This window comes from Stylophora pistillata, chromosome 5 (genome assembly GCF_964205215.1).
Source record: "Stylophora pistillata chromosome 5, jaStyPist1.2, whole genome shotgun sequence".
Classification (NCBI taxonomy): domain Eukaryota; kingdom Metazoa; phylum Cnidaria; class Anthozoa; order Scleractinia; family Pocilloporidae; genus Stylophora; species Stylophora pistillata.
The window spans coordinates 2,970,074-2,984,669 of NC_142523.1; the positions used below are offsets into that span (position 1 = coordinate 2,970,074).

The 14,596-nt window shown below is 39.7% G+C and overlaps 2 protein-coding genes across 4 annotated transcripts in view; both read right to left on the reverse strand.

Annotated features, from left to right (window-relative positions):
• Positions 1 to 1,114: 1,114 nt before the first annotated feature.
• Positions 1,115 to 6,457, reverse strand: LOC148729824 (tyrosine kinase receptor Cad96Ca-like). Its single transcript, XM_088760847.1, has 8 exons — positions 6,292 to 6,457; positions 5,704 to 5,888; positions 4,591 to 4,710; positions 3,412 to 3,488; positions 3,245 to 3,285; positions 2,065 to 2,161; positions 1,602 to 1,698; positions 1,115 to 1,249 (listed from the first exon to the last, which is right to left on the reverse strand). Exons 1-8 carry the CDS (start codon positions 6,455 to 6,457, stop codon positions 1,115 to 1,117), a joined length of 918 nt encoding a protein of 305 aa, XP_088616973.1.
• A 972-nt stretch (positions 6,458 to 7,429) lies between these two features.
• The window catches only part of LOC148729825 (fibronectin type III domain-containing protein-like), a 36,451-nt gene continuing 29,284 nt past the window's right edge, over positions 7,430 to 14,596 (reverse strand). For 2 of the 3 annotated variants that reach the window (XM_088759993.1, XM_088759995.1), the window contains 8 exons: positions 13,651 to 13,721; positions 12,929 to 13,288; positions 12,047 to 12,266; positions 11,123 to 11,431; positions 10,245 to 10,367; positions 9,805 to 9,981; positions 8,767 to 8,889; positions 7,430 to 7,614 (listed from right to left, as the gene is read on the reverse strand). In XM_088759993.1, coding sequence (XP_088616119.1) covers positions 7,565 to 7,614; positions 8,767 to 8,889; positions 9,805 to 9,981; positions 10,245 to 10,367; positions 11,123 to 11,431; positions 12,047 to 12,266; positions 12,929 to 13,288; positions 13,651 to 13,721 — 1,433 coding nt within the window. In that variant the 3' untranslated portion in view covers positions 7,430 to 7,564. The remainder of the gene's footprint in view (positions 7,615 to 8,766; positions 8,890 to 9,804; positions 9,982 to 10,244; positions 10,368 to 11,122; positions 11,432 to 12,046; positions 12,267 to 12,928; positions 13,289 to 13,650; positions 13,722 to 14,596) is intronic. The other variant, XR_016001176.1, reaches the window with a different exon arrangement.

Here is a 14,596-nt window from a genome sequence, read left to right on the forward strand (position 1 = left end):
GTGGTAGGAGTTGGTGTGGGTGTCTGACTGTTTGATGCTCCTTGGATAAGATAATAATTACCGCTGAAGAGAAAAACACCACTGATTTTTGATAACTCTTTTTTAAGGACGACGTCATCCATAGCAAAGCTAACTAAGGATACGGCAAGGTATCAATTGAAAGGAATTTTGCGATCAATAAAAAGCCATAAGAAATGCTTCTAACCTTTTAATTGTAGACATTAAATAGAGTGTGTGACATAACAATAAATACAGTTTTTTGTGTGATTTTTGTAGAGTACAGAAATAAACGCTCATACATCTACATGATCTACATCCATTCAGTTTTCAAATAAGAATTCCGTTTTACCACGACGAAGTTGTCAGTCTACTAAAACGAACGCTCCTCATAAGCGTTCCCTTTTTTTCTCGTACGAACCGAAACCACATAAGAAAATTAGTAATCTAAATTTACTCACCCTTTTAAGACGGTTCTCTCCGTTTACGACAAAAGCCTTTAAAACTTAAAGCAAAGCAATAAATTTGAATATCAATGCAATCAATTGTTTTCAAATAGCAATGGCTCGAAAGTTAAACAAAGCAATATGAGAGCAAAATGCATGTGAACTAAAGGACATCAGTTACGGAGTCAATAATATCGACGTACGGGATACTTCAATGGTGATCAATACCACACTACTAATCCAATACCAAACTACAAAAAAATTACCAAATTTCAAATATCCTTGGGAGGATTCCCTACCAGATTTTCTACAAAAAAAAAATTTACGGCGGAATGTTTGCACTACAACAGCTTGCAAATTTAAAGAGTATAAACGGGCCGCTTCTCAAGTTTGTTTTGTTTTTTAAATGTTTGGATGTTATTTTATCTCTTTCTATCCTGTTTTAATCAGTGAAGGACACTTAAGTAATATCTACCCAAGTTCTCGTACTCTGAATCCACCTGAATTGATTAATTATTTGTATCTTTAAACAGTTAACTTAATGAATTATTATCTAAAACAAAGATATCATTTGATTCTTTAACATGGAAAGACCTTAAAATCATTGCTGTGATCACGCATAGTTTAGCACCGAGAGGTGACAGAAAGGTACCCTAACGGCGAGCACTGGATCATTTTCCCAATCTTTTAGCAGCAGCCTTCTTTGCAACTTCCTCACTCGGTCCTGCATCTTCATCTCCAAGATCTTCAACCCTGGAGTATTTTTTCTTGTCATAAGCTCCCAGATTAAGTAGTTCCTCATATGTCTGGGGTGGAAAGCAAGAAATAAGGGTTGTACATTTGCTGCACAGCACTATATCACTATGATGTTAAGCTGAAAAGTAAAGTTACTTCCACAGTGGACTGAGAACCTCTGTGATTTTAGGAGGGATTTATAAACTGAAAATCGTGAAATGAGCGTAGACGGCATAACGAGCGTGAAAACACCACTGACTAGGGATCTAAATGGTCCTAGCTGAGCTGTTTACAGCGCTATGGGGAACAAAACCAGTACCATCGAGTGCTGCTCCCGATACTAAATGGTGTCAAAGTACTGAAAAATCCACGAGACTTCAAAATTCATAGAATGTCAGCAAGCTTTCAATTCTTAAAACAAACCTCTTCACGAATGTATTTGTCCATTCTTTGTCGCAGGTTTTCAAATGGAGGACGAAAGTCAGGGTTTAAATTCCAGCACCGTTTCATCATATCATGCCTGAAATTAAACAAGGATGGTCAATTCTCAACTACGTTTTTTGGACTATGCGAAGAATTGCAAGAAGTTTCTTTTACTGGAACCCTTTTAACGAAAATAATGGTTTAGGTTTGTTTTGGGTCATCGAACAAATCGGCACTATTTCACTCGCTCTGATCTCGTCGAAGTACGTAGACACACGTTATCACAGCTGAATACCTTATGCTCTTAGTTCACACTTTTAAAAGAAAACAGCTTTTATATTCATTGGTTAATTATGCCACAGCAAAAAATTCTACAAGAAGAACGTTAATTGTGATGTACTGTGTTGAAATTTAGGCTATACATTAGAAAACGTCGATTTCGCACCAGAGAGGTACAACTCACAGTTTTTTATCAACATGATCAGGCTTTGGCAGCTGATATCCTTTTGTGACCTCTGCAACCACCCTGCCTTCTGACCATCCATCGTATGGAATTCCTCCTGTTCAGGCATAAGGACGTGTGCATGTGATATTTAACAATTATTCGCCGAAGGCGAGGTGAATATCGTCGAATAATCCCCGAGACGAAGTCTAGGGGGTTATTCGACAATATTCTCTGAACCTGAGGCGAATAACTGTTTTAGTATAATTTCAGAGCTGAACAACAGAGAAATTTCTAAAATAACACTTTAGTAACATTTACTAACATTTGATTTTAACATTTTATATAAACCGCGTGGAGCGGTTTATATAGCGTCATATAAGGAACCGCTCGACCAATCAGATTGCTGGAAACTCTCTACCCAGCTCTGAAATTATACTAATACTGAATATATCACTAATAAAGATGTTGAAATTGTAGTCAGTGAGCCATAATTTTAATAATTTATTACAATTGTAAACATCTATCAGGTCAAATAAAAGTGCATATAAACATGTTCCACGAAATTGCTGTGGCTGAGACATCGCGCTCCTTTTCGACATCATTTTAAACAAGAAAAAAGTCCGCATTTAATATAGCTAGATGATGCCCAAATCTAAATTTTCCTTAATCTTGCATATACTTTTACATAGCTTGATGATGCTCAAATACAAATTTTCCTGAGTCAATGTAGTTTAAAGTTTTTTCGTTTTGGTTCGGTTTTGATGGTAGTCTCTAACAAGTGAACACTATGGAAGTCTTCTACTTCTTGTTTCATTTCATTTCATGAGATTAACTATCGATAAATAGCTTGCTACATATTAAAATGAAAACAGAGTTAATGAGATTTGATTTTCAGGTGTAAAAAGCAGATGATCTTTACTTAACACGGGAGTTGTCCTAAAAACGACAACTGTCGTACTTTTTGCCTGGAGGTTATACAACTCGACCGGAACTCATTAATAGGGTTCATTTTTACAAGAGTAGTTAAACTGCTTGATCAGTCTTACAAGACTGGGACACTAATGAACTAACTTAAAGCAAGAGATTGTAAACCATCTATATTATCTTGTTTAAGGACATTTTCAGGAGTGAAAGGCGTGGAAAAAAGTAAAAACAAACCTTTATTATAAATATTCTTATTGAACTTAGTTTGGCTTACCAAGGGTAACTATCTCATACAGAACGATTCCATAGGACCACCTGGTGAACATATCAGAAATATTCCACAGTTAGTGCCGAGTGAATTTTGGATGTGAAGTAATAAAAAAAAAATCAAATTGGGTGATCATTTCGTTAAGGTGATGGAAGAATATACACGATACATACACATCACTCAAAGTGGAAAGTCCGGCGAGGTTTCCCAGCAGAATTTCTGGTGCAGTCCATTTGGTTGGCAAACATCCCTGCGGAAAAAAAAAACATTAAAACTTCTCTTAAACTATCATTATAATAATGTTATTTAATTTGTTTTGTTTTCGTTTGTGATTGTTTTTTGTTATTTTTGCTTTACATCTTTTGTGATAATTTTCTTCAATTGTTCCTGAGTATCTCTTATTTTGCAAAGAAAAAATCAGTGCTAGCGCAAACAAAACCACTGTGAAATGTTGAACACCAAAAGAATAGTCGGTCCTCCATGTACTTCATTGTATGAGAAAATAAAAAGTAGCATTTTAGTAGTTGTCAATTTTTTTTGCGCAGAAGATGAAACAAGTAGGAGAACAACGGCTAACGAAAATGAGAAAAGCAAGAGCTAAAATTTTTTGGGCCCTTGAACGGCGAGATCTATTAGAACTGATGATCTTGGAGAAAATAAGTGCATGATCAAATTAAGACAAAGACTTAATTAAGACGGCCGCAATGGGAAAGGCACATACAGGAGGTTTTGCTCATATGAAAATGATGGATTAGTGCAGAATAAAGAAAGTATCCAAAGGAAACTTCTTTCGGATCAATGCATACAACCTCCAATCGAATGAGTCGGAGACAAATGAGGAAAAGAATAAACTTGAATCAGGAGAAAAGGAGAGGAATGAAGGGGGCAACTGAGTAGTAGCGATAGTAACGACTGAAGCTATTTGCAGCATTTGACGAGAAAAGATGTCTGCTTCCCCAGAACTTTATTTTACTTTAAAAATTATCTTCCTTCTTCTGCAAAGTCATATTTTACAAAGTATGAAGCTACTTAATATAATTGTGTAAAAATGTAAAAACAAAAATAAATTTGCCACTCTCCTAAAAATAGCTTTCAAGCAGACCTATCAGAAAAGAGAAAACATGTTTCCTTTCGCGAGACTTTCTACGAACAACCTCAGTGAAATTTATATACCACGATGTTTAGCGTTTTACTTTGTCTTTTTCCCTTTTTTAAGTTAATGTGAACTATGAAAACCATGTTGGTGGTCGAGCTAAGTTAATTTCATGCTGAAAAAATGCTGTCGTTTACAGCTTGCTTCTAGAACGCTCCATAATAAAGCAACAACAACAACAACAAAAAGCATTTCCTACCTTTTTGGCATTTCCATGGCCACATTTAATGCTTTGATTTGCCATGCCAAAGTCGGTCACTTTGCAAACATAGTTGTTATCGAGGAGAATGTTTCGGGCCGCAAGGTCACGATGAATGATCTACCAGAGACAAAGATCCATGACGTGAAAGCTTTTAAATCATTTGATTTCATGACAAAACGGCGAGATAAAGGTCTGAACATGTGCGAAGAGAAAAGGGCAACTGGACAGGCCAATATAGTTCTTTGAGGCTGTCAGGACTAAGGCGTTTACCTTCTTAAGAAAAATGGCAAAAATAGTAATGATGATGATGATGATAATTATGATAATCACATTAATAATAATTATGACAGTAAAATGAAGTTTAGATATAGAAAACCAACAGAAGACCGGTTGTACTCAGAAAAACAATATGCTCTTTTCATTACCGTAGTTTCTTGTTACAATTGTCAAGGGACACTCCGCTGTGCTTGTTAGCGCAGCGGAGTGTCCCACAACAGGCCAAAATCTAATATGGTTGGCGCATATCCGACCATTTTACCGTTGCATTTATTTTTCTGAGGGTAGTCAGACCTCAGTAGGCATCCTATTTTAGCTGCTCCAACCGAACTATTATGAAAATTACTCTCATATCCTTTTCCTCATTAAAGTAAAAATACCTTTTGGACAAGTTCACACATTCATCAATAGAGTTTAGTTATTCAAACGAGGTCCAACCTAAACCACGGTTTTACACAATCACTGGGCGTCGGGTTTTCTCTATTAGTTAAATAAATGTCCCTCGACTGTAAGTTTTCGGCTTTCTTAGCTTTGATCATAAGAATAAATGCTCACACAAAGGGTTCGGCTAAAATGAAGATAGTTAATAACGCAGTTTTGTTAGACAACGACTAAACTTTGTTTGAATAACCGGCCCTATAAGTTTGACATCCGAAGTGACCTACTCGCGGTAATAAAAGTACCATGGCCCAAAATTGGGTATCAGACTTTAAGTAAGTGAAACGTACCCACAAATGTTGGTCAGCATCTGAGCTATTGGAAAACAGTTGAAAGGTCTGAGAAATTTTTCGGAATTAGAATTGATTTATGACAACAATGAAGGAATTCACTTACCCCTCTCGATCCAAGGAACACCATGCCAGCCGCGATTTGTTTGGAAAACATCACAAGATCGTAGTTTGTCAAATCTTGAGCCCTTCCGTCACCAAGATAATACCGATCCCTCACTCCTCGGCATTTTCTGAGGTAACCAAGTAGGTCACCGCATGGCATGTATTCCATTATGAGAATAGGGTGAACTTGAAGTGGCGTAAAAAAAAAAAAAGTCAAGGCTCATAACCACAATATCTATTAAAAGTTTCTGAAGAGGACTCATTTTAAGGATTTTCCTTCATGAGACTTAAGCCTAAATTTTTGAAATGAGAAAGCAAGACAGCTCGAATACCAAGATTAATGATATTAGATACTCTGGTCCTGCGTCCAAAATCTTCGTGATAGGGCTATCGATAAATGTTCTCAAAGAGGAACAGTCTAGCTACTGCGTGCGTGCGCGCACACAGAAACAAACAAAACAAAACAAAAAAAATAGAAACCACAAACTTCGTCTGATCAACGAAGTTCTGGTTATGGAGCTCATTCAAGAAGTAGTGTAGTATTTTTAATAACTTATACATAGAAAAATGCTTTACACTTAGTACTTACTTTGAGTTGTAACGCAGCCCATGAACTTTACAATGTTTGGCTGATTGTTTTCACCGATAAGTTTTCCCAGCTCAATTTCTCTCATCAAACATTTCCTTCCCTCCTCTCCAGCAGTTGCTACAACAACAGGGTATGTTGATGAAGAGAATAATTCTGATAAATGCATTCTTTTCAAGCTTGATACTGAGAATTAATCTATTTAGGTTTCAAACCTCACACCTTCCTTTTACCATTTAGATGATTTTATTTGAAACCAGTACGTTACTCAACTCACTGACGAGTTCTCCCTAGACATTGCTGGGTCGATAGGGTTGGAATCAGTTAACGTTCAAATCCTACCAATGGACTCTTAGTTTTCTTTGTTTAGCATCTTCATGAAAATCATTTTTGTTGCCGCTTTTGTTCCGTATATTGCCGCGAACGGTGAATATCCACGAAGATCCGAACTTTTAAAACCAAAATCCTTCACGAGGGCGCCGACAAAAAACTCGCACTAACTGTTTACAGTGATCAGCCCAAAATTATAATCGAATCGAGAGAAAGTAAAAGATATAAAGAGGTGTCAAATCGATGGCCTTGTGGCGCCGTTCGGAGATGCTACTAGCGCGCATGCGCGAAAACTTAGATGTCCCGTATGGGGACCCAGGCGACGGTCGTGTGTCGAGCATCCAAACCTTGTAAATGCTATCGAAAACCACCGTCCACTCAGTCTGTTGGAATGCCCCCCTCAACCCGAGACAGTCTACCACTGGAAAAATGGGAATAAGTCACGATCTGTTGGAAATAATTGCATTTTTTAACAAAACATAGTTCAGGGGGAAAATAAGCTCTAGCTAGTGGATCCAGTGACGGATTCGCAGGGAAGATCCGGGCTCACCCCTCATCTCACTCCAAATACAAATGCACGGCACAAAAAGTTTTGCAATGACAAGATCGCCTAACTGGCTGATTTTTTTTTATCAATTTGTTTGCCTTTTCTCCCTTTTGTTCAGTGTATATCCGTGAGCGAAGAAGAGTGGGGGTTGTGCGTTGGTCGAAAGATAAGTTTGGACCCCCTCTCCGTATTAAACTTTCTAGAATGCACCCCTGGAATCAATATAAGTATCAACATATCGAATCAAAGGAATCTTACGCGTGAAGCATTTAGCGGCGACTGTTCGGTTTCCAGGCCTTCCATTCGGTGAACTCAGGAGAGCTCTCCATACGGCTCCGAACGCCCCTCGCCCAATGACTTCTTGAAGCAGGACACGGCTCACCTCAATCTCCCATCCATCTACCTCAACATCCAATGGCTCCATCTGAATTGCCTGCTCTTGACCAGGGCTGAAAAGTGGAAACGTTACATACTTTCGGGGTTAAAACAAAGAACGGTGATAAAAAAAAATTTGCTTTTGAAAGCAAAAAAATCATTAATTTGCTAGTAATTTTATTGATTGCCCCGACTTTTACCGAGATAATTGCCCTTGCTGATGATGAGAAGACAAAGTTATCACTAAACTAGAGACCTAACTTATGACAAAACACGCTCGTAACTATTCATTATGTAAGTACACTCCTCAGATCGGACTGAGTAAAAAAAACTACCCCGTTGTTTGTTAAAATGAATTACGGAAACTTTTTCAGTTGTTTAAAAACCGGAAAATTATACTTTAAATTCAAATTTAAAAAACATTGAGTTTTGGGATACAAACAGGTGGAATTCATAGAAACTTTGAGACAAGAAAGAAAAAAATTAACAAACGAACGAATAAGGTTGATTCTATCAGCAATTTATGAATGTTAAATATGCCGGCATAATTATTATCATAAAAGTAAAATGATATCATCTTTGTTACGATCATCATGTAAGGTCGTAAGTCACGAGGGGGGTCAGAAATACATTGAAATTTTTTGGACAAACTGAAAACAATGCTTCACAAAAAAACGAAAAAAAAATAGTGATGTTGGTGACTGATAAATATGGGGATAGCCTGGAAAGGATTAAGGCATGAGTAAAAATTAGATGAACAAAAGGTAAAGTAGTTGACTTACAGAGCCATAGCTGCAATTTAAATCGAAAAAAAAAATAAGAGAGGAGAAAAAGAAGGATTAAACTTTTTATCAATGTATTTAAGCAAGTATTCTTTTAAAATTGCTATACAACGGCAGCATGATTTCAATGTGCACCAAATATCAGCTGAGTTGACAAATGTTCTCAAAATACCGTCATTAATCATAACAATATCGATAATGACGATAATAATAACAATGTTAATTATAATATTGCAAAATATATTATTATTATTACAATAATAATTAACAAATTGCAGTTTCCGCTTGGTCGTTTCATTGTTTTTTCGACTTGAAAGGGTAAGATCGAGGTAACAGTTAAAGTGTGGGGTGACATAAACAAAAAGAAAGTCTATGTAAGCATTAGCTAGCTTCTGTTACTCTAATCAAAGGTAGCTAAAATAAAACAAAACAACTGAGCTTCACCTGTCCTTCGACACTTGCAGAAAAAGCAGGCAATCAGCGAAATGACAATCACCACCGCCACTAATCCACCAAAGTAATACCACCAAGAATTGGAACCTTGAATGGCTCTTGGAACTTGCTCGGCTAATTGTGTGAAATAAATGAGGTCATTAGATCAATCTCAACGATAGTGCCTGTAATAATAGTCATGTTACCGTCCGGAATGGCCTTGGGCATCCCTGTTGTGCATTATTTTAACCCGTGATTGACGCCTGTTCTTAAAAGTTAGCTCAATGGATAGAGCGCTGGACTGATGTGCGGGAGGTCGAGGGTTCGAGCCCCGGCCGGACCAACACTCAAGGTCTTAAAATAATTCAGAAGAATATGCTGCCTTTCTAAAACATCAAGAAATAGTTTAGATATTCTATTCTTCTCGGATAGGGACGAATAAATGGAGGTCCCGTCTCCTGCAGGGTAAGGGGTAAGAAACGTTAACTTCCCACCCATCCCTCCCTTGGGGTGGGATGGGTGGGTTGTTGTCTTGCGTTTCATACATAAGAACCAACAAGGCAATAAACCAAGCACTCTGGTATATCGGAGTAGTTGTTCTTTGGCCAGCTGTAGTGATAAAGAGAGAACAAGTTAGTACCAAATCATTCACAACTTCCTGCTGTTTCCCTCTTCTAAGGTGGGGGGTGGCGAGGGAGGGGAGGAGAGGGGTGATAGGAGGCTTGGGGGAAGAAGGAACAGTCAGGTTGTACCAGTTCGAGTAGAGGAATCCCTATTATCCGTCCCAAACCTCTCAGAATGTTCCTATCATTACAGCAGTAAAGTCAAGACTCGAGCTTAGAGGCGCAAACAGCCGGAACTTATCCCACCCTCTGTAGCACAAAGCAACTACGAGCAATTCCACTCCCCTGCATGAGATGTTAGTCAATCGCAAGTAAACCCTCCCCCCCCCCCCGCCGCCATTTCTTCAGATTTCTCTGACAGTCCGCTGGTATCCAAGTCTCGAACCCGACCTCTAGTACAAACACACAAAGTACGTGTCGAACTTACTCACAATTCCCAGGATGGATCTGGCTTCAGTGACTTCACTCGGCGGACTTTCTCCCTGATCGTTTCTTCCGATGGTCCTAAATTCGTACAAGGCAGACTCCAGACCATCAATCTCCTTATCCAGTACATCACCCAAGTAGTTGACCCACGATGAGTTTACAAACTTTTCAACTTCCACTAACAACAACAACAACAACAACATAGAGAAATCAGTTTATTGTTCATGTAAAATGGGAGTAACTTTCTATGTGTTGCAATAGTAGGAGTATAAAAAGACAATTTAGCTGATAATGTAAACTGGCCACCGTGTATAGTCTTTGAAGCTGACGTTTCGAGAGTTGGCCCCTCGATAGTTAAGCAAATTCCTCCAGTCAGAATCTTAAAAAATGTTTAAGGTACACTGCGAAGAAGATACATACTGATGCAAGGGTGCAACTTACATTTCTGTCGGTACTGAACAAGGAATTCATGGGTGTATCCTCCACCAACATCAAACTCGTAAGTAACCTTGACTTTGTCAATTGCCGTTGGTTCAACTGTGGGAGCTTTGGGCTTAGCAGGTGCTGTGGATGAAAAATATAAATAAGATTAATGCGTTCATCATCGTGCAAGCGCAGTCAACTCTCCGCTCACGGACACGTAAGCGGACAGTTCTACTTACGGACAATTTAAATGACTCTCAATCAAACTCTGTATTTACACAGCAAGGTTGTAGCTAAGAAATTACGCTGCCGGCTGAAATTTCAAGCGAGGTGGCGTAAAGTTGATGAACGATTGTAAGTGTGTAACCTCGGAGTGCTCGCTGAGCTTTACCAGGCGGTTGCCTGCCAAAATGTAGCCGGCAATCGCTGATTTTTCATCCGGCGAATTTCGCCGACAGCCGGCGATTAGGGACAACCCTGCACAGCGGACACTCTCTTGTGAAAGGACGCAGACACTTGTGATATAGAAAATCGGATTTTTTGCTTATTTGAGCGCTCTCCTCGTGAGCGGACACCCCATCGATAATAATGAACTCTAGGTAATAAAATTTGTCTTGAAGTTTCAAATCAACCTTATGACAGAGCAACACAACTATGAGGATCAGTTTTGTGAAACCTCCATTTCTCCGCGAGAAAGCAAGCTCTCCGTTCGTTTGACTTTAACAAGAGTCTGACATAATACTCTTCCGTATAAACGGAAATCCACCTCCTTTTCTTTGGCGTCCGCTGAGCGAAATAATTTTCGCAGACGGTCAGTTCTTCTGACGGACACTTTTTCCAATTCCCGAGAGTGTCCGCTGTAATCGAAATAATTTTCCAAATTTGTCGTGACTTACCAGAAACTTTGACTGTTTTAGTGGGTATTCTCACACTTTCACCGTAACCCAGTTCGGTTTTGGCTTGTATTTCTACAACATAGTTTGTCAGTTCTTCTTGCTTTACTTCCTTGCCAGTAAGGTACCTCCTCTCCGAAGCTTCTAGCTCGGTCATCTCCACTGGCGTATCTTTAGGCTCTGAACCCTCGTATTTAGCAGATCCCGTTCGGTAATTTGTAATGATTCCATTGGGTTCTACAGGTGGTTCCCACGTGACCAGGATGTACAACGCAAATGAGTACACTTTCACATCTGACGGGGGTCCAGGGACTAAAAATTAAACACACGCCAAGTTGCAACATAAGGGAAAAAACAGTGAGTTTTTAGTATTAGAAGTGGGTGCAGTAAAAACAAGGGAAAAGGGGTGCAACTATTCCGTGAGCGGACCGACATCATAACCCTTGTAATGAACGCCTGGATTGAGTACCTGCTCAAATGCGATTGGACGCGGGGAACAAAACAGCAATTTCAATGCCTCTATAGACCTCCCAAGAACCCCCATTTGTAAAACCGCTGCATTGCATTTGCCTAAATTGACTTCAGTCTAATCTGACATCACTTTTTTATTCGATGATCTTAAGGACGCTAAAATTAAATACATTTCCTAGTTCTGTTTCCTCATTCCAAATTCCCGCTCAAATATATGTTCACTGCGCAGGCGCGCATATGCGGTATAAACAAATAGCCCATTTCCGAATTACCCTTGGCCTCATTTTCAAAACGAGTCCTCGTGCTCATCCTTTCATATGATAATAAGTTTTCATTCACATACATATTAAACTCATTTTCACAAGAATGGTTGAGCACCAGGCCTCGTTTTGAAAAAGAGGCCAAGGGTAATTCGGAAATGGGCTATTAAGCTACTGCAAGATAACTTAAACGTACCATCCTGCAAAGAGGAAAAATATGTTTCATCACTTGCTGGGCCTTCCCCTCCGCTGTTGAAAGCCTTTATTGCTACTGTGTAAGAGGTGTAAGGTTTCAGGTCTAAGACTGTCGTTGAAGAGGTAGTTCGCCCCTTTACATCGGTAGAGTTCGCATAGCTTGGAATGGCTCGTCTTCTTCTCCTTGCATTCGCCAAAAGGCTCGCGCCCCAGTAAAAAATCTGCAAATTTTACACACAAGAAAAGATAAGAGACCTTCAGAGATTATCAGTGGAACTTTAGTTAGAAGTTCCTCGACTCCGACGACTCGAGATTCGAAACACGACCCTAGTTACTTTCTCCACGGAAATGCAATTATCGAGGCTTAAGTAGAGTTTACAAATATTTAGAACTATTCGCTGTTTGAAACATCATCAAATCAAGATACAAAGAACTTGACCCGCGATTAACTTTTTCACAGCCAAGAAAATCAAACCTCGCAACTAATCTGCGATTCTCGATTTTCTTAACGATCGAGGATGGGGCCTCCAAGTCGACACTATCAAGTTACGTTTAAACAATACAGTACGTCTGTCCGTCTATGAATCTGTATTTAAATTGTTTAAATTTGTTTTAATCTATCCACATTATCGCCTTCGTTCCGACTGTCACATATAGAAATGTTGGTTTTGAGTCTGTAAAGTAGTTTGTTCCCGGCTTTCAGTTGGAGAAACCGAAGCGAAATAGTGAACGGCGCGAAAAATTCAGATACGAGTCGTTACGCGACCCGACCCAGACCTCTCTCCCTTTTCTTACTTCTCCGCTTCAATCGCTCGCGCACTAACGCGCTTCGTTTTAAAAACAAAACGCCTGGACCAGGCTAACTGTAAGTTAAGTCCCTTACCCTATATCCATCGACACTTCCTCTGGCCGGGGCATCAACAGGCTGCCATGAAAGCTCCACACTGCGCGCTTGTATTTTCCCCACTTTCACATCTTTCGGTTGGCTTTGAGGTGGATCTTGGCCAGAACGGGATCGTTCGATGGCACTGAAGGGTCCTGGGCCCAAATTGTTCCCGGCGCGAATCCTAAACTCCCAAAGCTCATAGTACCCAGGATTGTCGATTTTAAAGGAGGACGCTTCAGCGGGGATTCTGGTGTCTTGCCATTTGTCAGGAGCATCTTCATTCGCCGTTTCTTCGACTTTTTTGTACTCCAAGAAATAGTAAAATCCAGGTCCGTTCCAGTACACCTTTGGCATTTTCTGCCAAATCAAAATTAATTCTTCTATTCAATTCAAATGAAAATTGGTGCAAATTCTACAATAGAGCGTTTTCCGATCGAGTGTCGTCAAACTAAAACCAAAGTTATCGCAGCAGCCAATCAGAAGAAAGGATAATACGTCCAAGAGCCAATGAGAACTCAACTTAAAGATCATCAAATGGCAGAAAGCGCGGGAAAACGCGGGCGACCAAGTCGTGACTGGTTTTAGTTTTGCATTTGATTGGTCGAGAAAGTGGCGCGAGTTTCCTGGACCAATTACAGAGCGAAGTAAAGCAATACCAAAGCAATCCAGGATTAATTTCAAGTCACGTGGTGAGCTTCGGCCAATCAAAAGGTACTTACCGTCCAAGCAATATCAAGTTCACTAGCCCTCTTTGGCACTCCACGCAAGTTCTCTGGGAATTTCTCTGGAGCTGTAAGGAAAGCAGGCAGAAGTCACGAATAAGCTTTGTGTTCGAAAAATCTCGAGTTTTCCTTCTCCCTAGTTTTGTTTCCTTTAACGGATTTCTATGGAAGTTCCAATTTCTTTCGCTTATTTTGCGAGACAGAGGTGGTTCCTACGAAATGCAGGAAATTTGGGCACGGGCACCCAAAAATGATCCCCTCGCGCAAGCATTGCGTTTGACCGCTTTGTTCGCACACAGAAACACAAACACACCTAACTGAGATGTTCTACAAATTCCAGGCTCTGTGGATAAACTAGGACGACTTGGGCCAAAACTGTTTACAGCTCTCATACGGAAACGCAGAGTCGACCAGCCCGTAAGGTTAAGCGTGAGGGATGTTGCATTTGGGTTTGTCTCATTGTAGATGAGATAAAACACATCCGGTTCATGGTTCGATTCCTGTTCAATCAAGAAGTGCAAAATGGGAGCATCATCGGAGGGTAAGGTAGTCCATTCAAGTACTGTTGTCCGATTGATGCGGACCGACATCATAACCCTTGTAATGAACGCCTGGATTGAGTACCTGCTCAAATGCGATTGGACGCGGGGAACAAAACAGCTATTTCAATGCCTCTATAGACCTCCCAAGAACCCCCATTTGTAAAACCGCTGCATTGCATTTGCCTAAATTGACTTCAGTCTAATCTGACATCACTTTTTTATTCGATGATCTTAAGGACGCTAAAATTAAATACATTTCCTTGTTCTGTTTCCTCATTCCAAATTCCCGCTCAAATATATGTTCACTGCGCAGGCGCGCATATGCGGTATAAACAAATAGCCCATTTCCGAATTACCCTTGGCCTCATTTTCAAAACGAGTCCTCGTGCTCATCCTTTCAT